We start from the raw sequence: 26,787 nt of genomic DNA, 5'->3' as shown, positions 1-26,787 counted from the left end.
GCACGCCAGCAGATACCTTGTCAAGCCTGTTGTAGGCAGTTGCAGGGTGAGCCTTGGAGTTCCATAGGGTGATAGTTCTGGGGAATTTCAATGTCTATGCTGTTTGATGAAGGCGTCCTCACAGGCATTGGCTCTGGTGTCTTCCATAGCAACACTGGGACTCTCACAGATTGTTTCAGGTCCCACACACCAAGCAGGGGTGGATGTGAGTCTGGTCTCTACTGGCAGAGTGCTGTGGTCAGACCACTTTTCCCCGAAGGCCCAGCTGGATGTCCTGCCCCATCCCTGCTTGGGTGATGAGCTGATTTATGCTCGCCCACGGAAACTGATGGATCCACTTGGTTTCCAGAACGCTCTGTGGGATCCAATGCCCCCGGCAATTCGCTGGATGAGCTGGTTGATGATTGGTATAGCCATCTATCCAAAGCCATTGATGAGATCGCCCCCTGACATCCTCTTTGCTCCCGTGCCAAACTAGCCCCATGGTACACCATGGAGGATGAAATTGGAGCTTAGATGACTAGAGCAAATTTGGTGGCGAACTCGTGACGAAGCTGCAAGAACATCTTTTAGGACATTTATGAAATCGTATGAGATGACGATGAAGGAAAAGGAATTTTATGTGGCCTCCCAAAAATGTAGTGATCCAGCTGTTTGCTTTTTTTGAGTTCCCCCCCACCTCGAGCTTTTTCGAGGCTTTTTCGAGCTTTTTTTTGTGTGTGGACAAAATCTTGCTGCTCCGCCAGGATCTCCCAGCCAATATTGATACAATTAGGGAAGTGGAGGCGCCTTGGCCATCTTCAGGTCCTGTTCTGGACCAATTCAGTTGGCTCTCCTGGGCTGATGTTGACAGGGTCCTGGCTGCTGTGACTCCTACCATTTGCCTCCTAGACCCGTGACCATCACAGGTGGTGCAAGCACCCCTCCCGAAAGTATTATTAACTTATCCCTAAGGGAACCTTTTTGGGATAATGAAGGCAGTGGTAAGGCCTCTCTTAAAGAAAATGTTGTTTGGGTCCTAATGATCCAGCCAACTACCGCCAGTGACCAACTTGCCTTTCCTGGGTAAGGTAGGGTAAGGTAGTTGAGAGAGCAGCTGCTGATCAACTCCAGGGTTTCCTGGAGGATACATCGGCCTTGGACCCATTCCAGGCCGGTTTCCGACCTGGCCCCGAGACGGAGACAGTGCTGGTCACCATCACAGATGATCTCTGGAGGTGGATCAGCGCTGCTGGTTTTGTTAGATCTAACAGCAGCATCTGATGTGGTCAACCACGATCTTTTGACCCACTGTCTCACCGACACTGGGATTCATGGGATTGCCTTGAAGTGGCTGATCTCATTCCTGCAAAGTTGGGGTCAGAGGGTGGTACAAGGTGAGAAGATGTATCCGCGGTGCCCGCTGGCATGTAGAGTCCCCCAGGGACTCTCACCAATGTTGTTTAACATCTATAAGCACCCCCTCGCCCAGCTGGTCTGGAGTTTTGGGGCTGGGATGTCACCAGTACATTGATGACACCCAGCTATATCTGTTGATGGGGGGCTGCCCGGATGCTGCCCCAGACAATCTGGCCAGGTATCTGGAGGCCGTGGTAGAATGGTTGACACAGAGCTGACTGAAATTAAATCCATCAAAGATCTAGCCAGACTCTCTCTCTCTTACTGCCCACATGTACAAGGAGCTGTCACCACCCGCTCAGCACGAACTGTCACTGTTACAAGTAACAGTGCAGGATAAATCAGGCTGGGCTCATGAGAGAAGGGCTCATGAAAAGGGAACAGCCAGGAGAAGAAGCATTTTTTCCATTTCCTTTTGCATACCTATATTGGTGGTGGTCAGTGCTGTCAAGTTGCAGCTGATTTATGATGACCTTGTAGGTTTATCAAATGTGTTAGATGCATGCAAAGCAAAGATATATACTACCAGATGAAGGTTTCTTTGCTAGCCCAATAGGTATATTTGTTTTGTGTATATGCAAGAGCATTTTAAACAGTATGTTCGTTTTGAAAGGCATTCCATTAAAGAGAGCTTCTGCCTGAAATTTCGAAGAGCTACTATCAGATTTATGCATAACTTAACTCTCGGACATTCTGGGATTAGTTCTGTCTCGGTGGCAGCCATTTTGCAGTTGGCTCCGCCTCCCATTGCCGCCATTTTGTGGTGGCGTCCACCACCCTGTGTCAGAATTCCAAAGGTGCCCACAGGTTGAAAAAGTTTGGGATCCCCTGATATAAGTATAAGCTTTTGGGAGTGGCCTTTTGCTTGGGTTACTCTATAATGTGCCATGCATAAATAATCACTGTACCATGAAATAGCTTCTCTCCTCCCTTCAATGACAAGCTGCTCAGTGCATAGTGAGGGGTGTGCTCATGGAGATGTTTCTCTCCACTGAAGTACATGGAAGCATTCACGTGTGTGAATTAGGGGTTCCCCTGTCCCTGGAAGCAACTGAATAAGGAGTAGGAATATTCTTACTCATGCAGAAAGTAGATCCAATCCCCATTGGGACAGTAGACTAAAGGGAGAGTCACTATGTCCCCAGTCTGTTAACTTTTCTCTGTAGCTACACAGCCAAGTACCAATAAATCTTCCTTTTAGAAGAAAAATGACCCACAGATCTCTGGGTCTTTAACAGAACTATATTCTACTTTATTCCATTAAGAGAGCATATTTTAAAATGGGAAGGGGGAATAAGCTCAGTCAGACCTGGGCTCTCCTTTTTCACAATGAAATGTGTGTGCTTGAGCTTGCATTGCAAGTGCTAAAAATAACCCTGCAAAAAGGGTTTTCCTCCGGCACTTCCATTATTCACATGATGTGGCAAGTTACATAAAACAAACAGTGCACGTTTTACCACAAAGTGCTATATTCAAGGATGCGGGGAGCAGGAACATTCCCCAGGGGACAGTCGAATGGAATGTTTTTAACACAATCCCAGACAGGGGGGAAATGAGTATTCTTACAGACAAAAGGATGAGGAAATGAGAAATTTCATTTGAGAAATGAGAATTTCATTTCAGTGGAAATTCAGCAATAAAGCCATTCCTTTGTAAATAGGCCCATGCTTTTGTCGTCTCCTTGCGAGATAGGAGAAGCTCCTGCTGCTTATCTTTTCAGACTGGAGGTAGGAGGAAGGCAGGAAGAAAAAGTGCCTGCAATCACCTGCCTAGGGTAGCACCATCTTGAAATTTCAGTGCACCGGGTTTGCGGTAGGCTAACATTTCTGGACGCTAAAACCCAGCAGGAAAAATCTACCAGCTGACCCAGGGAATTGATGATTTGCACATAAAAAGACACCATTAGCAATATGACTGGACTGAGGGTTATTGAACTGGCTGTTTAAGCCCTTGCTGTAGCTTTGTTCAGACCATCAGTGTCAGTTAGGAATTAACACTTTTGGCAATCAGATATCTCTGCCTTTCTGTTGTGCTTCTCTTATAAACAACAAGTAATGGGGGATAGATTAGAAAGACACATGAGCAAAGAGAAGGGAACTTTCCGTCATTCTTTTCCTGTCTACCACCAGCGTGGTATAGTGGTTAAGAGCGGTGGTTTGGAATGGTGATCTGGAGAACCAGGTTTGATTCCCCACTCCTCCACATGAGTGGCAGATGCTGATCTGGTGAACTGGATTTGTTTCCCCACTCCTAAACATGAAGCTAGTTGGGTGACCTTGGGCTAGTCACACTCTCTCAGCCCCACCTACTTCACAGGGTGTCTGTAGTGGGGAAGGGAAGGTGATTGTAAGCCAGTTTGAGTCTCCCTTAAGTGGTAGAGAATGTTGGCATATAAAAAACAACTCTTCTTATCTTCTGAATTGCTTTAACTGTTTTATCTGCTTTCAAAAATGTGGAAGCCCTTTTGCTCTTCCTGAACTAATGTGACAGGTCTTCGGAGGGAAGGCCTTGCATTCGGCACCCTCAGGCTCCCTCTGCTGCTCCATAGATCAGTGGGAGCAAAATGTGGGGGACTGGTAGGTCAGGTTGCCAACCTCCGGGTAGTAGCCGGAGATCTCCCGCTATTACAACTGATCTCCAGCTGATAGAGATCAGTTCACCTGGCGAAAATGGCCCCTTTGGCAATTGAACTGTATGGCATCGAAGTCGCTCCCCAAACCCCGCCCTCCTCAGGCTCTGCCCCAAAAACCAGCCACCGGTAGCAAAGAGGGACCTGGCAACCCTAATGGTAGGGTTGCCAACCTCCAGGTGGTGGCTGGAGATCTCCCACTATTTAGCTATACTAGTTATTTAGTTATAATACAATCTCCAGGTGACAGAGATCAGTTCACTTGGAGAAAATGGCCGCTTCGGAAAGTGGACTCTATGGCATTATCCTCCATTGACATTCCTCCTTTCTCTAAACCCCACCCTCCTCAGGCTCCACACCTAAAATCTCCAGGTATTTCCCAAACCGGAGCTAGCAACCATTGACATTGCATCAGCCAACCTCCAGGTACTAGCTGGAGATCTCCCGCTGTTACAACTGATCTCCTGCCGATAGAGATCAGTTCACCTGGAGAAAATGGCCCCTTTGGCAATTGAACTGTATGGCATCAAAGTCCCTCCCCAAACCCCGCCCTCCTCAGGCTCTGCCCCCAAAACCTCCTGCCGGTGGCGAAGAGGGGCCTGGCAACCTACATCAACGTCACAATGCCACTTCTGGTGCAAACCTGGAAGTGATGTTGTAGTTTCATTGCAACACCAATTTCATCGTCCCTGTCCCCCAGAGTCTCTCATCAGTTGCCAGTCCTCAGCTGGCAACCCAATTTTAGCATAAATTCAGAGATTACAGGAAATATGGCAAAAGTGAAGCATTTTCTTTCTCTCTTCCACCCTCTAATTCATTATATAGCAGAGATGTGAAAAATAAGAGGTAACTTAAGTCAAGGAGCCCCGTGGCACATAGTGGTAAGCTTTAGTACTGCAGTCCAAAGCTTTGCTCACAACCTGAGTTTGATCCCATCAGAAGTTGGTTTCAGGTAGCCAGCTCAGGGTTGACTCAGCCTTCCATCCTTCTGAGGTTGGTCAAATGAGTACCCAGCTTGCTGAGGGTAAAGGGAAGATGACTGGGGAAGGCACTGGCAAACCACCCCGTAAACAAAGTCTGCCTAGAAAGTGTCGGGATGTGACATCACCCCATGTGTCAAGAATGACCCGGTGCTTGCACAGGGGATCTTTACCTTTAACTTAAGTCAAGACTTTGGAGGGAGCAGCACTGGACTTGCTGGCAACCAACTTTGGGGTCTGAATACCAGAGCAGCTGGCTGAGGCTGAACTAGCAGATATTTATAATAGCTAAAATCTACTGTGGTATAGTGGCTCAAGTATCAGTCTTGGATCTGGGAGACGATTCGGAATCCCTGCTCTGCCATGGAGGCTCACTGGGTGACCTTGGTCCAGTCACACACTCTCATTCTATTACACAGAGCTGTGGGAGAAAAGCATTATTAATTTAAAAAGGTAAAGGTCCCCTGTGCAATCAACAGGTCATTCCTGACCCATGGGGTGACATCACATCCCGACGTTTCCAAGGCAGACTTTGTTTGCGGGATGGTTTGCCAGTGCCTTCCCCAGTCATCTTCCCTTTACCCCCAGCAAACTGGGTACTCATTTGACCGACCTCGGAAGGATGGAAGGCTGAGTCAACCTTGAGCCGGCTACCTGAAACCGACTTCCATCTGGATCGAACTCAGGTCGTGCGCAGAGCTTGGACTGCAGTACTGCAGCTTACCACTCTGCGCCACGGGGCTCTTAATAAATTAATAATTATAAGTTATTAATAAGTTATTAATTTATTAACATCTTAATTAATAAATTCTCAAGTTTTGTTGTTGTTGCTCTGGACTGGGGTGGCTGACTGACTCATAATAATTCTCTTCAGCTCCTAGAAATGCCACAGCCACTGGGGACTAGAGCAGTGTGGAGTAGGCTCCCAAAGGCAATCTGGGAAGCCATGTTTTTCAACTCAACCCTGACTGACAATATGTGTTCATCAGATTATTCCAAATTTTTGAGACAATTTATCTAGAATTTAAAAACAAACAGAAGAGGTAACTGTGCTTCTGTTGCATGTTGTCTGTTGACTGGAACGTCTGTTCCATTGTACAGTTTCTTCCAGTCAGCATACTATAGCAATGGTGTGTAAATAAATAAAATAAATAAACCAATTAATTCTGTCTCCTACCTAGTTTGCTCCAGCCCTCTTGATCTGATCCGTCTGTGGTATTAATGCAACACAAGCATTAACATGGGAATAAACATTGTCAACTCTAATAACAAAAGGCCAGCTCTCCCTGTTGTGAGGATGCTCAGCCTTTGGGGGAATGCATGGCATCCTGCTTAACTAGCAGCATGTGACAATAGCCTTCTGAATTATTTAGGGCAAGACAGAATAAAGACTTTGCAGCATAAACTGGCTTTCTATTGCAACAGATCACAAAAACTTACATTTCCCCGATAATGCAGAAAATCCCTGGAAGTGACTTGTCTTGGAAGCGAGCATTTTTTTTATTATTATTATTATTATTTTACTGACCTTGTCAGAGCCATAAAAAATTGAGCCCACAATAAATTAGGGATGAGCTCAAGAAGAAGTTTTGTTTTGATAGTGAGCGTTTCAGTATACCCGGAGTTCTCATTTTGATTCAATTTCATCCTGTATCACTGAGGGATACCAGATTTTGTAGGTTAGCTGCCAGCACAGCTTAATGAGCAATGCATCCGAAATCAAGCATTCTTCCTTCAGTACAGAATTATTGATGCTTCCCACAAGCTGTAGATCTGTACTGCTTGGCCATATTCTGAGCCTTCCAGCTTAACGGAAGCAGATTCAGACAACCTCATTTTGCTCTGCATTCATATGGCATGTAGGGTTGCCAGCTCTCTTGGTACAGTGGGAAACCTCCCACTCTTTTGTATTTTATTTTTATTTTACAGAATTTATATCCCACATTTCTGCCCTCATAAGGGCCACCAAGTTGGCTAACACATTAAAACATACATAATAAAAACCACATTTAAAAACCTTTAAAACCACTCCCTCCAAAACACACACACACACACAAATAATTAAAACAATTAAAAACAGAGCTAAAATATGGACAAAGACATAAAAACAACAATTAAAACATTGGTCAGAAAAGACCAATTCCTGCCACTGTTCAGTTGGGTGGTGGGAGGAAATTTCTTGGTGAAATGGGAGTAGCCTGATTGGCATACCTGGTGTAACCACAGCACTTCCAATATGACCTGGAAGTGATCTCATCATGTTGGGTGATGCTGTCACAATTTGCCCTAAACTCTATGGTTCAACCATAGAGCTTTGGGCAATTGCTAGGGCATCACTCCCAGTGCAGTGACATGACTTCTGTGTTGTACCAGAAGTGACATCATTGGGGACACCAATCCCCCCCTCCAACTGTAAGTCCCCACCATCTCCTGCTGGTTGCCAGGCCATGCTTGGCAATCCTAATGGTATTGCTGATTTTTTTGTTTTTTTCCATTCACAGTCGTTTTTTCCAAGGGTGGAAATTGTGCTAGAGCTCACCGGGGTTGATCTTTGGAAGCTGTTTTTCAGTGCCATGGATCAGAAACACAAAGCTGGCCTGTACAAACTGGAACTCCCCAAGCCTAGCACAGCTCAGCAGCCATTGTTTCCTGTTTGGTAGGTTGAAGGTGGTGGCTTAGTGACAGAGCACCTGTTTTGTATGCAAAAAGTCCCAGGTTCAGGGTGTATGCCTTTCTCTGCCTAAGAGCTGCTGTCAGAGCAGGCAATGAAAAGTGAGACAGACCAATGGCCTGACTTAGGATAAGGTAGTTTTATATGATCCCCTGCCCACTTTTACAATTCCAGGCAGGGAATAATAATAACCTTAGCATTAATAGGGTGCTTTGGAAAGTCCAAAGTCCTGGAATCATGCTAGATGCCTTTCAAGAACCCTGTAAAGTAGGTCAGTATTGTTATCCCTATAGCATAGACAGGGGTGAGGCTGAGAGAGAGAGAGGTATTGAGTAAGATTATTTAGTGACAGATCACGATGGGCAGCCGTGTTAGTCTGTCACTAGCAATAGGAAAGAGCAAGAGTCCAGTACAACCTTAAAGACCAACTAAATTTCTGGCAGGGTATGAGCTTTCATGATCTGTGGCTCACGAAACCTCATACTCCGCCAGAATTTTTTGTTGGTCTTTAAGGTGCTACTGGACTCTTGCTCTTTTCTATTATTTAGTGAGTTCATGACAAATGGAAGATTTGAACCTGGGCCTTTCTAATTCATCGACTAACTTAAATAAGTTAATAAGGATTTAACTCTGTTTTGGAATTCTACTGTTAATCCCTTAGCCACAATGCTAGGGGAGGTTTATTTTTGTGGGCTGCCCTATGTGGCTGAGTACAGCTGGATGGGCCCCAAGTTGTGTATGCCCTCCTTAAGTGATGATAGAGTATGCCCACCTTAAGTGCTCACTCGTTCTGTATAACAGAAACTTTGAAATTGCATTTTTCTTCTGATACTTCTTTTTCTAGAAATTCTGCTCTAGATTCTTCTTCCACACACAAGACTGAGATTGTTCTCAAAAAGAAAACTGTAAAGGCTAAAGACTGAAAGTAAACACCATTTCAAAGTTTCTGTTTCACAGAATGAGGGATCACTTTTGCAAGTACCCTGATGCTGCAAATACACTGGGTGTGCCAATAAATGCCACACACTTTGCTATGACAACTTTTTTTGGTAACATTGTATTATTATATTACTGGTATGCACCTAAGGATGTTTCTTGTATGCCCACACATCAGCAACTAAAAATGCAGGGGTTTATAGCATTTCTTTGCAGGGTGGTCAGCTTCCTGCTCCTGACTATCCAACAAATTGTTACTATGTCCATGTGTCTGTGTTTTTACAAAATGCAGTCTCAGGAAATGCCTCCAAATAAAAGAAAATATACAAAGGAATCATTCATGTTGTGAAGGAATTTGCCACATGGATATTTTGAACCTTTCTAGGGTACATGGTAGCACATGATTCTGGCCATGAGCAAGAATATATTTTCTCTTTTATTGATTTTGCTTTTGGTGGGAGTGCAGAAGAAGAGCTGTTTTTTATATCCCAATTTTCTCTACCTTTAAGGAGTCTCAAACTGGCTTACAATCACCTTCCCTTCTTCTCCCCACTACAGACACCTTGGGAGGTAGGTGAGGCGGAAAGAGTTTGGAGAGAACTGTGACTGGCCCATGAATGATTCTTTCACTTGTGTAATTCTGGGAAAAATATGTAAATTGGTTCTTGGATATTAAGTGAATGTTGCTAAACCTACACCCACGTTACATTGCCCCCATGTTGGGCCATTCTTACTACAGGGGCAGTGTTTTTCTTAAAATTACAAATGTTAGCAGCATACCACCATTGCAAAAGCTAGAGTAAGCTTATCATGTATATGCTTACCTATGGTGAATAGGGCAGTGGCATTATGATGAAAAATACTAATAGAAAACGAAGAGGGGGCACAGGGTACAGGGGTTAGAAACATATAGCAGGATGCTCACATGCTCCAAACAGTATTCTGTCCGATACAAGAGTTTGCTATAGGTGATGTCATAAATATTGGCCACATTGCCAATGTATGACATCATTTTCATACAACGTCTTTGTTGTTTTCTGTAGTTTTACCCTGAAACTGGGATTGCAGATCTGATTCACTGTCCCGTATGTTGATGACTCTTTTATCCTCAAGCCATTCACGCGCCGTACCGACTCGACACTTTCATTCCCAACAGTCACAGTCTGTGCCTGTTCCCAGATTTGTCAGAACAGATAGCAGCAGCAAGAATGGAAATGATGCAATGATAAACAAAACAAAACAAAAATAAGAATGGCACAGTTAGAGAGGAACATCAGGATGTGCCGTGAGAAGCAATTCAGATGGAAATCAGTTGGAATTTACTGTGAAAGTCAAATTGAAGCAAAGCAGAGCTGAAATAATATGGAGCGGATGGCTTTACAAATATTGTTCCTTGTTGAGAAAGACAGGTGATAGTAGGAAAGTTGAGAGAAAAACAATTCTGAATGAATTAGGAGGACTCCAGGCGAGTGAAGAAATAGTTCCAGCCCAATATTACCAAAGTTACTTGAGCTACCAAGTAGAAATTCCTACCATGTCTGTTAAAGCAGAATCTAAGGCTAGCTACCACCGTTGCTAGAAGAAAACAATACTAGAAAAGAAATAAATCAGAAGGTTTGGTAGCTGCAGGATGTTTAACTTAAAGATGAAATGGATATTCACAACAAACCTGAAAATTGATAAATGTCATGAATTTGCATGGAGAGCCTTCAAATCTGAATATCTGTCTATGAAATGAGTACTTGGGTTTATTACACAAATGTGAAAGGCATATTGGGTTTGGCTCAAACTAAGATAAACAAGACAATGCTGGCCAAGATGCCCTATTTTTAGATTTTCACTCTTGACGTTGAATAAAAGAAATCGAGGAGATAAAGGCATGGGTGTTCTGTTATCAGGTGTACTGAAGGGTGTATCAATTATGTGGAAAGACCTCCATGATCACACTGGGAGGGAAATGCCATACCTTATTTTGCCTCCTTTGCCTTCGGCGAAGCCTCAGAAATTCTTTGTGTTGCCTTGACACAAAATTCACTGCTGCATATTCAAGCAGTGCAGCAAACACAAAGAGAAGACACACCGCCATCCAGATGTCAATCGCTTTTACATAGGAGACCTATGAGACAAAGGAAATAAAAAAGGATGGAAATAAACACTCCAGTCATGGGGAATGACATGAGGTGAAGGCAGAAAACACAGACAAGCGAAAACACAATTCTTGTATCTTTACCAGGTATCACCCACAATTGAACTAGGGCTATGCTGGACGTTCTTTCACTTCCATATTCATTTCAAAGATTTGCCTGCAAATGCTGCCCCCATCAAACAAGCATGTTGTTTCACTGCTGTTTGGGATCCCTTTTACCCTTGAGCTGTTGCTGCTTCTCGGAGCCGTTTTCACCTTCCCACTCCTTGGTCTGATCTGCACCCTCCCTTTGAACAAGAGCATAATTTAGTTCATGAAATCCATGATGCTAAACGCACATAACTAACATGTGTACAATACTACACTGCCAATGAAGTAGTGTGACATCAGTGAAAATCACGATTGTCACCACAGCTGGAAGAATCAACTCATTTTAGTAGGTAAAGGAGCCTGAGGCTGGGCAGGGGTGGGGGAGGAATAACAGCACCAGGAAAGACAACATTAAGGCAATAGAAATGTGCATGCAATACGGGCTGAAAAATCACGGAAAGATGAAAGGCCCTTTGAAACACTCACAAAAAAAGAACAGAAACCCAAACAAATGGTATTTCCTTCACATAGGGGACAATATGATCGCCCACACATAAAGCCTGAAGGCGTATGGGCCAGAGTGTTATCACCTAAATCTACCATAATGTATAGAATGGGATAACTAAAATAACTTAACTTTTGCTGGGACATGCCCTTTAGTGAAGCTGGAGAGTATACAGGCTTGCATTAATACTTCAGTGACTTTAGGGTTGCCAACCTCCAGGTGGTACCTGGAGATCTCTCCCTATCCCAACTGATCTCCAGGCAATCAAGATAAGTTCCCCTGGAGAAAATGACTCCTTTGGAGAGTTGGCTGTAGGGCATTATACCTCCCAAGGTCTCTCACCTCTCCAAACCCTGCCCTCCCCAGGCTCCACCCCCCAAATCTCCAGGTATTTCCCGACCCAGAGCTGGCAACTCTAGCTGATTTCCTTGAGAGCTCACTGAAAAGAAAATGGAAATAGAATAGCAGTAGATAATGGGAGGAGCAAAAGGTAAGCAGTAATAGCATCTTCTCTTCCAGGGTCATAGCACGAGCCCTATTCAAACAGGAGGCACAGGCCATTTGTGCTTGCTAATTTGCAGTGTGTTCCAGGCTGAATTGCCCCGCATATTTTTTTTGAGTTTTTCACGCTGAACCATCATTCAGGAAATGACTGCGAAGCTGGCACATACCAGCTTCACATTTATCAAGAGCCCCTTTAACGTGGCCTTTTGTTTGCTCCACCCCGGCACTAAAGCATTTACTGAGAGAACCATAAAAAATCGCAAAATGAAGGAGTGAAGGAGCAGGCGAGTGGGGGAAGGTGGATTTTCTCCTTTTGCATCGGGACCATGAATAGGCATTTTAAAGGTCGCATTTTTAAAAAGAGCTTGGAGCGAGCATCAAAACTGACTCTTCGTAAATGGCCACAGAGATATCAAAAAGTGCTTGTATTTTGTTTTTCAACGGTCTTTCATCCAGCTTGGGAAAACATTTATAATAAGAACCTTCCAACAACTATGGATATCAATTCACACAGTGCCCAAATATGCTTATTTATTTTTAAATGATTCTGCACTTTTCAAAAGAGTTACTGCTTATCTACAGCGAACACGGTAACACCAAAGGTTGAATCCAACCAGCTTTTCCACTTGTGAAAAAGAAAGCAGGCGTTCCCTCTGACCACCAAAAAGGGCTAGGCTGGCATACATGGGATCTGCATAGCCATGTGGGGTAGCAGCTTCATGAAGAATAGGAAGGGGAGTAAAAGAACGGACAGGATACAATCATACTATGTCCAACTTTAAACACATGATATGTTGTGGTGTCTCTAATAGAGCTGCACTTGCCAATTGTTGTTGGTCTTTCTGGATATGTTTTGTGGTGACTTCATACTTTGTGCATTGTCGTTTTCTGTCCCTTCTGCCTTCCATCCTTTAAATGTATCCACATGAACACCAAGACGATGTTCTGAGTCATCTCATGGTTGAAAGTGTGGTCACAAAGATCAACATTTTTGACTGAGCAAATCCTCTTCTAGCATGAAAAAAGTCACTAATGGCAAAATAAAAAGGAACCCCTAGCTTCAGACGTCCTGCCATATAAAAATTGTACTGCCCTGAAAGGCATATGCACAATTGCTGTGTTGGCAAAATTCTTTTAAATCCATCATATTGCCTTGAAGAATGGTAAAACATCTGGCTCCGAGTTGCTTTCCATATAAGTCTGTGATCCTGCTTTTCAAAGGTGTATCATTTTAAGGATAACTGGAAACAGCTGCTTCCCATGTAAATTTGTATGTGGAATAAGGGGCACAACACCTATCCACACTCAATCTCAGCAATACGTGCATACGCAAAACAGCCCCTACTTGTCTTTAAGCATCCTATGATTTCTTCCATCTCCAAAGCAGGTGGGCAGCTGATCTATATGTACAATACATTGGTATCCTGTGTCTTGTGTATATCTTTTTGAAAAAACTGCCCCATAGATGTGCCCATTCCAGTTTCCCAATGCTGTACAAGCAGTCTCCTCAATAGAAGACCTTACAGATTTATGCGGAAAGAAAATATAGTATTGTTCTGAGTGCCTTGTAGTACATGAAACATTGATATCCTCGGTATGAAATCCTGCATCCATAGCAACCATCAGCAGAACTCCCACAGGTGTCAACAAAATAAGTATTGTCTATATAATTTCTTATGGAAGGTAATTCTCATATTGACCTTCAGCTGCTAAGATAGCAAAGCTGGATTTGCTGGTTCAGTGTTTGTATCTGTCTCACAACATTTCATATTATATTGTTACCTGACCAGAATTTAATCAGGATGAGGGAGGGTCAGTGTGAGCATCTCTAGACTGTAGATATCAGGAATGGCATCAGAGATAGAAATGGTCCTTGCTACAGGACCAAAACCCAAAGGAAATGTGAGTTCTTATGGGGAAGTCTTACCTGGCAGATTTTCTGCACTGGGAAAGGGGGAAGAAAAAGTGTTTCATTTCACTGCATCCACCCATATTTATCCCACACTTACCCTATTAGGACATCTAAAGTCTGTGGAAGGTCCCGGTGCCACTGTAACTATTGTAACAACCCACTTGGCACCCCTTAAAAATTGTCATTAATTTTGTCATACATTTGAGGAGCTTGAACATAAAACATTAAGAAAATAATAATAAGAGATTTATATATCAGGAAGTAAATCCTATCCCAATCAGAAACAAATGGCCTGTGTGGATGTCACTCTCTCTCCCCTCCTCTCTACATGCATAATCCCTAAATATGAATATGTGCATAAGCTTTACTCGACATATGTTGGGACCAGTGGTTGTCACCCCATTCCACTTTCTTCTGCCTGTTCATCACACCCAAACATGATGTCTGCACTGAACCAGTTAAGTATTTCCTCCTTATTTTTCACAACCTATGAAAACATATGACGTTAAAATACACAGCAAGCTTTAACTGTACATTTGATAAGGGGGGAGACAAGGTCTTCAACTAAATTAGACTAACAAAGGAAAACATGGAATTTTAATTGGTTTGTGAACTAAATTCACCCATCTGTCCCCCCTGATTTATTCTACTTTGACTTGATCTACAGTTTCTTCTTTATTAATATTTCACAGATCTTCACATACTGTTGCTGTATGGTTTCAAGGTGGGTTTTTTTTGGGGGGGGGGAGGTCCTTTTCTGCTTCTTGGGTATCAAAAAGACAGCCAGGTCTGATTTCAAAAGTTGAAGAAACAGGAATCCTAAAGATGTCTACTCAGAAGTAAGTCCCATTTTATTCGGTGAGGCTTACTCCAAGGAAAGTGCTCTTAGGGTGGCTGCCATAATTTCTGGTGTTTACTTTGTTTTAGTGGTAATGTTTTTACTAGGTTCATTTCTAGCACATTGAACTCTGACCGTGAAAGCCTTCTACAATTACTGTAAAGATTAATAAGAAATCATTACACATGCAGACATTGCAGGAAGAAGTGATAGATAAGCACCTTGTATGGAATCTCTCTACTTTGATTTTTGCCAAAAAGTCTCAGCTGGGGATTATAGCAGGGTGTTGCCCACTGCCCTATCCCTGAACAGACCAATTTCACACAATTAGATTATGCATGCTGCAACCCACTTTGGCTCTGCTTCAGTTTATGCTCACAGGCTGAGCACAGCTTCAGCTGAGTTTACACAGACCTTATCAGGACCAGATATGCTGAAAGAGCGTCCCATCAATGTGACATAGGTCTGTGCTGTATTTAGTTTTTAAATGACCAAAGTACTCCAGGGAATTGCTAGCAAGTCTTCTGTGAGGAAAGCTGTAAAATAAACTGAAATAATACTGTGTCATGGTCAGCAGGGACCAGGACACTGAACAGACAGAGCTCCCGGATGAGTTGGCAGCAGAGGCAGAGGCTGGGCCCTCTACCTCCTCGGAAGTTAGCAAATGGTCTCTATCAAAGGCTGAAGCCCCCGCTCCTAGCATGAGTAATGAGGAGGAGAGACAGCTGCAGCTGGTAGAATCACCCCCGCCTGTAGCCAGGCTGAGGGAAAGACCACGCAAAGATTTAAACACCTAATGCAGGAATGCACGGGAGTATAGGCGAACAGTATTCTTCATGGAGATTTGCTGCTGTTTCGATGCTGATTTGCATCGGAGGCAAATTTTGGTTATTCACTGCAGATCCGTGTTTTCCCCCACTGAGCAAAATAAGCCGGGTTAAAAGAGAGGCAATCCAAACCACTTCTGAGCCGTACTTTCCAGTAGAAGAGCGTTTTGTTGCTCGGATGCCCATGAAAAAATGTTTGCTTCGCTCCCCCGGACGTCTCCTTTCTTCTCCCCCAAGAACAGTGATTGGCTGGGGGAGTTGCCACTCTAACAGCATCGCATCGGCAGGAGGGAGACCCAAAGCAGACTGGCTGCCCCTCTTCAGAAGGGTGATGGGGGTTTTGGCTTGGATTTGCCGCTCTCAGGATGCCCACCTCCAACACACACACACATAGGATCGCACCGGCTGGAGGGAGACCCAGAGCAGACTGGCTGCCCCTCTTCAGAAGGGTGATGGGAGTTTTGGCTTGGATTTGCTGCTCTCAGATGCCCCCCCCCAAACACACACACACAGGATCATGGGAAGAGTGGGCGGGATTAGGCGGATTTGGAGCGGTGAGTCATGAGCGGCAGCAGACGTAAGCAGCGCAGATAAAATTGAAAATGCCTCGGGATGGGGGGAGAATCTGCGCTGCCATGAAAAAGCTATTTAAATCGGTTTATTGTTTGCTCCGATTCGAAACCGAAGCAAAATCCACCGTGAAAAATATCCCAAAGCCCTGAATACTGACAGGAGCCAGGCTAGGTTATTAGTGGGACAAAGGAGTGCACCACCAGAGAACCATATATTCCAGGCTGTTGGGAAGTTCCTCTGTGGAAGCAACGATTCAGTTTCCGGACTGCTTCGCATCCACTTCGGCTTCTGACCCTTTCTCCAACCAGCTTGAATTCCTGGAACTCTGACCCTCGGCTTGATTCACAACTCTTCTTCTGGACATGTTTGGACTCCTGTTTTGATCTCCACTGACCCGACCTTGGACCGCACGACTACCCAGCCCCCTAGCCCCACCCAGGACCTGACATACTGGGGCAGTGCAATGCCTATTATACATGGCCTTTAGTAGGGGTTTTCAAAAGTGTAGGGGAGTTGTTTGCCTCACATCACCAACTCCGGAAGCAACAACAGTGAATTCTACCTATTTGTGCCTCACATATAGATTCGGGAATATGCTGACAGTCAATGACTTTACAAAGCCTCCATTCTGACTTAGTGGCACAGTAAGAGTTCCATTATTTTTGCAGCATGCCGAGATGAATCAGTATAGATAGCAACTTGCCTATGTATTTTCTTCTATGGCTTAAACTTCTTGCTCACCATGAAGAAGTCCATTGAATTCTACACTAAAATCTATGAGATATTGATTCAGTTAAATTTATGTGTAAGCTATGATCCTCATTTTCTACTTAAATGGAATTGTGATCGTGGATATAAGGTGTCTGGGGATCTTTGGAAATATGCTCTGTATTGTTTATCTTTCACTGTATCCTTGAATTGTAAGGGAAACTTGCTTAATATGATTCATCAAATTTATCGTACTTCCAAGAAGCTTGCAAAAATGTATAATGTCTCTTGCAGTTGTTGGTATTGTCGTTTTCATCTGGCAGATTTTCTCCATATATGGTGGCACTGTCTACATGCTATGAATTATTGGAATAATATAAGTGAAAAAAACTGTGGAAAGGTTTAAGGTGCCCTCAAATCCAGAAATCTTTCTATTGAACTGTGAATCTAGATTTCCTGCAAAATATCAGGAAATTCTTTTAAAACTTATCACAACTTTAAGATTTGTTTTTGCCCAGAATTGGAAGTTAAACATGGTACCAGATATTCAGGAATTCAATGACTAGAGAAAGTTAAAGAAGTTTTTATAATTATGGAGCCTACTATATTGCGGAAAGGTAATTGTTCTGTGTCATTAGATTGTTTATGGACCTCTGTATTCATCAAATGGAGTTAATTTTGTAAACTACTTGATTATATTGGAGTTAAGCTTGTAGATTCTATATTTTTCAATATTTGTGTGTGTGTTAAGTGCTGTCAAGTCGCTTCCGACTCATGGCGACCCTATGAATGAAAGTCCTCCAAAATGTCCTATCGTTGACAGCCTTGCTCAGATCTTGCAAATTAAAGGCTGTGGCTTCCTTTATTGAGTCGATCCATCTCTTGTTGGGTCTTTCTCTTTTCCTGCTGCCCTCAACTTTTCCTAGCATGACTGTCTTTTCCAGTGACTCTTGTCGTCAATATTTAATAAAATTTAATTAGAAAAAGAAGAAGTCCATTCAGGCAAAGCACATGTTCTTCCTCATGAGTATGTTTTAGAAGATATTCTGGGAATACTCATTCAAAAATCACAAGAAGTACTTATGATGTTTTCCTAACCAATTTGGCATTTATTTTACTTTATGTTACAGAACAGCCCTCCAGCATTTTTAGAGAGCTAGTGGCTGTTAACCAATTGCTTTATAGGCATGTACATTACTGGAATGCTGTGTAAATGTTTTAGCAACAGATAATGAGGAAAGTTTGTAGACTAAGGCCTGATTTCATCAAAATGTTATCCCCCACCCCCGTTTTAGCACAGCACAAGAAAGTTTTCCATGGCTCTATGGTGGACCATTGGTCATTTTTTTCTTAGACCACCAAGTGCTTGCTAGTTTATTATTTTAAAGAATGCTGACTAGGTCGATTTTGGTCTGGGATAGGACCATTTCAAGGTATTCTGTTACCCCAAGATATTTTGTTACTTTACTCCCTTCTCTTGTTATTTCTTGAATAACACAATATGAACTTGTGGAAAATAATCTAGTTTTCTGGGATGCGTGGGCTCCAACTCACTGGAAAAGTCCCGTTTTGTGGGCCTGAGTTGGGGGTGGGGGTGGCTGGAGCCAGCGCAGGGCCTCATTGGGCTGGGCACTGGGCTTGGCAGGGCCATGGAGGGGCAGTGGGGGTGGCAGGCATGCCACATTGAAATTGCGGCTGGCTGGGAGGCCTGGGAGGCAGCATTGGTGGTCCTGGCGGGACCTTTCCTGCCATGTAGCCTCTCCCTCGGCCTGCCCAGGAGTTCAAATGTGCCAATCAGGCCCTAGGGCTCTGGGGACAGGCCCTCCTCTGGACTGTGGAACTGAGTGTTTCACCTGGGTCCACCTGCAGCAAATTTAAATATAAATTTTAAATATAGTTTTTATTTCTTTTATAAGACACGATTATGTTCGTAAATAAATAAACAAACATACAAAGTCTACTTAAAATTCACATTGAGAACACACACAATCTTCCCACGTATCCACTACACAGATTCTGGATTTTGCAATTAACACAATCAACTTGGGCTAAGACACAAAGAACATAAGTTCAGCCACCTGGACCACAGTCACTTTATCCAGCATTGGTACCCCGTCGAAACACAAACAAATCTATGTCATTAGCACAGTCATCTTCAAACTGAACCCACTGTATGTCTTAACAACTGCTCTTTAGACAGTAAAGTAAAGTTATTTATGATTTTAAGTTTTGAAAAGTTTGTTTCACCTGGAGCAAGTGTGACTGACACAGTCAGACATATGTGCAATGGGAGTACTAGGGCAAAATCCTATCTGACTTCCTATTCCAGAATTAAAATCCTATCTGACTTGATATTCCAGAGTTAGAAAAGCTGTCACCTTTGGTTTCATGGTGGAAGTTAATATTGTAAGGTCATCAGAAAGTTACAATCCATCTACATCTTGAAGCTTCTTGCCATCCACAAGATGTTCATACGAATCTGTACAGGGCTTCAGAACTTCTCTGGGAACCTTTTCCAGTTTCTTGACATCATGTAAGAACTGGAAATATTTACAATATCTTCCATGTTAATTGCCATATCCAATACAGGAAAGCAACTTGGATTTCCCCCCCAGTCTCTAGAAGATGCAACTTCTCCCACATAGCTGAATAGAATACTTCTTTCCTGAAGCATACAGAGGTAAGACACTGATTCAGTTTTCATTTTTGATGCCAACATTCGTATTTCCCTTACAGCTTTCTGGAAACCTGCACTACAAGGATAGTCTTTTAAAAACCTTTTGGTATTTCCTAAAACATTAACAGCATCTGGCAGGTAAAAGTGAACCATAATGCAAAGGCACCCAAGACCTACAAGTTCTGTAGCTGTTTCCCAGTATTTCACCCTCATCTATTGTCAATTACAGTCATTTATTCCCATTTATTACATCTATTGTCATAAAATCAAAGTCAGACTTGGTACTGACGCCCATGACAATGACGTGTACTTTTCCAAGCTGATATCTGAATGGGCAGATTGCTTCAGTCTTGATTGGCCATCTGATTTCAGAAAAAAGTCCCAGTCACATTGATGATGTGATTCTTTAAACATGATAAAAACACATTTTTATCAAAGAAAAACCATGGTGCATCCTTAGACAGATGAAGCAGCATCATTGACCACTAGAGTAAAAGAATAAGCACTCTTCTGTTCAAATCCAGAATTCTTTGCTGCACCCCACAGTGCTTGCTTTTCATGTTCAAGCCATTGCCATAACCTTGATCTCTCACTGCCTGAAGAGGACTTTCTAGTCTCTGTAGTTCTATAAGAATTGTTCCTGTATGCCTAGCAACTTTGGAGTTTTGATCTGGGATGAACCTTAGAAACCTTTCTTGTATATTGACTTTCCAGGTGCTCGGTTCTTTCTGCCCTGATGAGACACTTTGAACATTTGTTCCATGTGAGTGGCAGCCTTAGCACTGTAAAACATAACAGAGTATCTTTTTTTTCTTTTTCTTTTTTCTTTTCTGCTGCTCAGAATGTGCTTGGTAACTTCCGGTGAAAGCAGACATATGAGACTATTCTGAATAATTTCCCCAAAGTAATGGCCGTTGATTTCATCATTTTTATTCTGTACATATGCTCTGTTATGACTGGATCAAATTTTGCACAAATTTCAATAAGGTTCATTGTTTCCATTGTATTTTTAATATGGGCCATCACTAAAGCCTCTGAAAGCCTCTGCAAAGTATTTCACATACAGGTTATCACTGAAGCTTCTGAAAGTGAAGCCCTCTTGACCGGCATACTGAACTGCAGCTACAAGTCACTACACATCAGTGCACAATATTTTTCCAGTGTTGTCTTTCTGCTGATAAACGCTTTCCAATTTACAGGATCTATTATTGTCTGGCTACTAAGCCATGCTGATAACCTCACCGACTCTTGCTTTGCTTCCAAATAGCGCTTTGAGTTTCCATGCTGGGAAAGGTGCAGGGAAATGCAAATCCAATCACTGTACTGTAGCTGTGCTGAAAAGTCCACAACCAAAAACAATAGTCTCTGTCTTTTCCTAGCAGAAGACGTTAACCAAGTTTTTTAGCCTTTTTCACCAAAGGGTAGCTGATGTTTGAAGTGACTGGAATAAGATGAAGATTAATGGCCTCTTTGAGGTATGTAACATTTTTCAATGGCACAAATGGCTTTCCTGGGCCATTTTTTGTCCTAGTGAGTCTGTAATAGGTCCTAGCCATGCTGTAGTGTCAACCAGATCCAATATTTTAAGATTAGCATTCAGATTTTTCACATAGATTTGGAAAGATTATGTCAATAGTAGGATTGTCTGCAAAGCATCACACTCACTTCTGAAATATTTATTCTAGGACTGTGGCCACTGCTGTGATTCTTATTTTTCATGGTGCTTAATTTTCTTATAGGCTGCTCCTGACAACAAAAGAATTAGGCTTGGTGTAACAAGATTTGTAAAATGAGATAAATAGGCATATAATAGTAATGCAGTTGCAGCCTAGACCTTCCTGGACTGTGGCAAAATGTATAGGGTTGCCAGGTACCTCTTCGCCACTGGCGGAAGGTTTTTAGGGTGGAACCTGAGGACGGGGTTTGGGGAGGGGAGGAACTTCAATGCCATAGAGATCAATGGCCAAAGCGGCCATTTTCTCCAGTTGAACTGATCTTTATCGGCTGGAGATCAGTTGTAATAGCAGGAAATCTCCAACTAGTACCTGGAGGTTGACAACCCTAAAAATGTACATGTTTCCTTCCTTCCAATGCTTGGGCCCTGATAGCATCCAGCACATCCAGCATGGGATCATGCAGCCAGAAGACTGAACTATAGATCTCTACATACTCTCTTTCAAAGAAGAGTAGAATGCATTTCAAAAACATATGGGGCTGGATCTACCAACCAATCAGTTCTCCAGCTTTCAGGGGAAGGTCCACCCTCTTACGAGAACCAGGAAGCTGTGGGTGGACCCACCCACCCTCTCTTCAGGCTGTCCTTTATAAGCCAGAGAGAGGCCAAAGACTAATCACTCATCTTGGCTCCAGGGAGTAAAGAAGCCTGGTGGAAAGGGTGGTGGTGGTGAAGCTCAAACCCTATCCCCTTTTCAGAGCTGAAGCCTTAAATGGAGCAGGCAAGCACCCTGCTGGACAGGGCATTGGGCTTGTAGAAGGGATCCTGAATGTGGAATGTGTTAAAGGCATCCCTTGATCAGTCTTATAATTGATTGATGGTTAAACTGTGGCCACTTTCCAGAACCAAAGTCTCTATGAATTATCTTGCAACTGCAATGACAAGGGCCAATTGGTCCCTATTCCTTCTCAAATGAAAGAATCCAAGTGAATGCCCTGTTTTTGATGGCTGTGTCAAAGATGTCTGGACGTGCACAAGCAGCAGGTCTTGAACCAAGACACCTAAGTCAAGAGGACCTTCACTAGCAGCTGCAAAATAATAAATCTCCTGAAGGTTTTGAAAGACACAAATCATAAATGTCCTATTACCTTTCTACATTTTCTGAAGAAACTTTTGTAAACAGCAATTGAAGTATTTTCCTCCAAGAAGGTTGGAAAGTACCTCTATATTGTCAAGATCTCTCCTAGCTGTGAAGTAGATGAGCCTTTTTACCTGCATCTGCTCATGGGGAAGGACTGAAAATACTTGTGGCGTTCATATCAAAAAATGCAATTTGAGGTAAAACAATCATTTGGACCCTCACACACACTTTAAAAGTATTCAGAGAGACTAACTGCAGAGCACTAAACTAGTTGGTACTCCATGCTAAGCAAACTTAGTTATAAGATTATGAAATCATTTGAATATTTGCTATGATGATGATTTTTGTTTCGGCACCTTGCTACCATGTGTGTGTAAAGTACCATCAAGTTGCAGCCGACTTCTAGCAAACCCAGCAAGGGGCTTTCAAGGCAAGTGAGAAGCAGAGGTGGTTTGCCATTGCCTTCCTCTGCAGAGTCTTCTTTGGAGATCTCCCTTCCAAGTACTGACCCTGATTAGTTTCCGAAACCTGATGAGATCAGGCTACACTATGCCACCTTCCCTCTATTGTTATCATGCCCAGCCAAATATGACATCCAGAGGAAGATGGAATCTGAGGGATTCACTATGCAAAAGAAGATCACCCAACAGTGCTGCTTCTCACCAGTAGTATTTTGAACTCTAATGGAATTTGTTTTCTGCAAGTTATGTTGAAAATTCTGTGTTGGCACAAGAGAAGCTATTAAAACTGGTATACTATGCACTATGTTCTTTCCCATCTTGTAATTCTGAGGCCTGGAAATAATCTTCTCATTTTGGGGACCAGCATTTAGAGGAGCCATTCTTTTCTTTAACTGTATTCTATCCATAAACTATACAACATACTGAAGTAAACAAAAACATACCCTTGATCAAAAATACATTTTCTTTTGCTAGACAAACAATATTACATTTTTTCTTCATTGAGAATTGTATTTGAATTATGAATTCCTACTATAAGGTGCCCTGACCTGGATGGCCCAGGCTAGCCTGATCTTGTCAGATCTCAGAAGCTCAGCAGGGTCAGCCCTGGTTAGTATTTGGATGGGAGACCACCAACGAAGACCAGGGTTGCTGTGCAGAGGAAGGCACTGGCAAACCACCTCTGTTCGTCTCTTGCCATGAAAACCCCAAAAGGGGTCGCCATAAGTCGGCTGCGACTTGAAGGCACTTTACACACACTATATGGTACCTATACTTTTTTTTTTGCTGTCAAGTTGTAGCCAACGTATGGTGACCACCCTCCATAGGGTTTTCAAGGCAACAAATGTTCAGAGGTGGTCTGCCATTGCCTGCCTTTGCGTAGCGACTCTGGTATTCCTTGAATCCTGCTTCGCTTCTGAGATCTGATAAGATCGGAGGAGCCTGGGCTTTCCAAATCTAGGATATCAATTCACACTGCATTAATAAGTGGTAAAAAGTGCCCTCAAGTCACAGCTGACTTATGGAGACCCCACAGGGTTTTCAAGGCAAGAGACGTTCAGAGGTGGTTTGCCATTGCCTGCCTCTGTGTGGGCTGAGAATGTTCTATGAGAACTGTGACCGGCCCAAGGGCACCCAGCAGGCTGCATGTGGAGGAGTGGGGAATCGAACCTGGTTCTCCAGATTAGAGTCCGCCGCTCTTGACCACCACTACACCACACTGACATTAATAGAGGTGGCATCAAATGGGTTGACCCAAAATAATGGCTGTGTTCCCATTCCAGTTTACTATTTTCATAGCAAAACAACCATGCCTAAGAGGCAAGAAATCCATTGTATAGGATTTCATGTCAATCACCAGGCATATTTACTTTTTCTCCCCCTCATTCTGCCAACCCATACTTCCAAAATTGCAAGTTGTACCACTTTTAACATTAACTTTTGTTCACTCCCATAACACTAATTTGACGTTTTAAGGCAAGAAGGTCTTAGAAAGGAAGAAGATAGTAATGGCTTGAGGAAATGTTTTAGAACTGATAGGTAGACTTCAGAGAATACAGGGGTTTCTGTTTTGATCTGATAAGGCATTTAGTTCCTTCCTTTAGAGTAACCCAGATTTTATATAATCTCCAAACGTTACAATATAATTGATTCAGGCAAAGGGCCGTTCAATAAACACTGTTTTCTGTGCAACTCTCATCGATTTAAATTCATCTACTGCAGAATCAGTGCTGAATGGTTTGCATTCAAAGTAAACAAGCAGATTCTGAAACCTTTTACTGGACTGATTCCCATGGTATATGGTCGTCTGTTGCTCACACTGAAATCACGCTTCTGCTACCATGAGGAGAACTTGTCATGTGAGGAATGATCATACATACAAACCTGAGTGTAGTGACTTTGAGCACAGTACTCCCCTGCATGCAAGTTGGCAGGGGGTGTCAAAATCTGCATGCACTGTCATCCTTTACATGGCCACCTTTGTTCATAGCAGCCATGGCTTGTTGTAAGCAAGAGGAAACAACTAGCTTGCCCTGGAGGGCTGTGCAAGGGGATTCTCTAAACGCTTCACCATAAGCAAAGACAGTGTTTCTGTTCAATTCACTTTAGGTAAATCAGCAGCCGCATGGGGAGGGGCCATGGCTCAGTGGCAGAGCATCTGCTTGGCATGCAGAAGGTCCCAGGTTCAATCCCCAGCATCTCCAGTTAAAGGGACTAGGCTAGTAGGTGATGTAAAAGACCTCTACCTGGAAAGCCGCTGCCATTCTGAGTAGATAATATTGACTTTAATGGACCAAAAGTCTGATTCGGTATAAGGCAGCTTCATGTGTTCATGTCAGATATTATTTATTTATTTATTTATTATTTAATTCATTTATACTTCCCCAATGGGGAGCCAAAGCCGCTGACATCGTTCTCCGCTCCTCCATTTTATCCTCACCACAACCCAGTGAGGTTGGTTAGGCTGAGAGATTGTGACTGGCCCATAGCAGAGCAGGCATTCAAACCTGGATTTTCCAGATCCGAATCCAACACTGTTAATCGCTATACCACACAGAATAGATTGTATGACTAGTTCATTGGTCTATGTGATAAAAAAAATTGGTCAGCCATCCATATAGGGTGAAAACGCATGGTCACTTTATCCTCCTTTAATCCCTGTTTCAGCCAGGATTCAGCCAGGATCGAAAGCATGCATTTTGCCTAATGTGTGTTTAATCCTGGCTAAAACAGGGATTAAAGGAGGATAAAGCGACCGTGCGTTTTTGCCCTACATAGAGTTCGTTTGAGCTGTCTCAGTGAAAGGTGGTATAACACAGATATCATGGCACATTTTGCCACACAGTCTATCATAACCTCATGCACAACTCTGTGTATCATCTTTTACAAATCTAAGGTACCCTTTACAGCAATAGATAAGACTTTTATTCAGTAACCAAAAAAGAATTATTCTTTTAAATAAATATCCTGCAGTGTTTGTAAACCTTCATGTGATTGGATGGGATGGATTGACTTCTACCATTTACTAAGCAGGAAAAGGTTTGGACATATGTTTGCTGACCCAGAGTAGGAGCAGGCTGAGCTTTGTACATGACACCCCCGAACCCTGAACCTTTACCCTGCAGCAGAGACACCCCCCCACCATTTAACCCTGGACCCAACTCTTGAATCAACAACAGAGGCAGTAGCTGGATGTAAAATGGCCACAACTTTATTGTGTACAGCAAATAGGCATTGGGATGGCATTGGGGTGTGATCATGTACATCGGCCAGCCCATTGCAGGCCAGTGTAGCTGACCTCCCAGCCTGCTTGCTGGGAGCAGTGTGAGTTGGCAGTATCTGGAATCCACATGGACGGAAGCCAGCTGTGTGGTTCCCTGCCACTCGGAAGGAGGCCATCCTGCTTGCCCCCGAGCTGGGCAAGTCCTTGGCAGCCCCCAAGTTGGGCTTGCCCCTTTACATATCAGGCTGTGAAGAAAGGAAAACTATTTGGCTACTGACAACTGCATTCCTTTCCTCTTGAGTCAGTGTTAAAGTTTTAGTCTCTATAGTTTCCTAGGAAGCCTGTAGTAATGGCTCACACCTGCAGCTTGTAAGCTGGCTGTTAGCTTCAAGGACACTCGACATCCCAATCGAATTAAGCAGACTGATACTGCCATGAGAAGTTGGGTGGGGGGTGAGTTCACTCATCTCCACGCAGAGAATGTTCTGGCCAGAACTGGTTTGAGCCATCTCGAAGGTTCATTCAGCGTGACCTGGTGATTGGAAGAATGGGATCATGAGTTCAAGAAATCGATAAGTTACTCGTGTCCCAGGTGGGAGGGTGCCTTTTGACTATTGCAGTTTTTTTCTAGTTCCTGTATTGCTGGAGGCCTAAAGTCATCCTGGCTCCATAGAACTGCTCTGAATATAGTGAATAGTTAGACAAGTAATTATGCCACCACGGCTGCACGTGTGATATATGCAGCTAAGTGGAAGATTGACGAGATTGACGACTAAAAAAGACTGGATAAATAAGATGCTGGAATTGACGGAGATGGCGAAACGTACGGCTCTGATAAATCAGAACGATAATGTACAATTGTTGGGGGAATGGGAGGCGTGGAGAATTTATTG

At 43.2% G+C, this 26,787-nt stretch overlaps 1 protein-coding gene and 1 non-coding gene across 7 annotated transcripts in view; one reads left to right on the top strand and one right to left on the bottom strand.

The window, feature by feature from the left end:
• GLRA2 (glycine receptor alpha 2) overlaps nucleotides 1–26,787 on the bottom strand; it is a 160,903-nt gene that overhangs the window by 26,720 nt on the left and 107,396 nt on the right. For 4 of the 6 annotated variants that reach the window (XM_056861773.1, XM_056861772.1, XM_056861777.1 and 1 more), the window contains 2 exons: nucleotides 10,581–10,730; nucleotides 9,664–9,783 (listed from right to left, as the gene is read on the bottom strand). In XM_056861773.1, coding sequence (XP_056717751.1) covers nucleotides 9,664–9,783; nucleotides 10,581–10,730 — 270 coding nt within the window. The remainder of the gene's footprint in view (nucleotides 1–9,663; nucleotides 9,784–10,580; nucleotides 10,731–26,787) is intronic. The other 2 variants (XM_056861774.1, XM_056861775.1) reach the window with 1 other exon arrangement.
• On the top strand, nucleotides 79–192 carry LOC130488529 (small nucleolar RNA SNORA5). The gene has a single exon (XR_008933820.1). It is a non-coding gene; the product is annotated as a small nucleolar RNA SNORA5 (small nucleolar RNA).

Source organism: Euleptes europaea, chromosome 16, assembly GCF_029931775.1.
Source record: "Euleptes europaea isolate rEulEur1 chromosome 16, rEulEur1.hap1, whole genome shotgun sequence".
Lineage (NCBI taxonomy): Eukaryota > Metazoa > Chordata > Lepidosauria > Squamata > Sphaerodactylidae > Euleptes > Euleptes europaea.
This window is presented reverse-complemented; position numbering and strand designations above follow the sequence as displayed.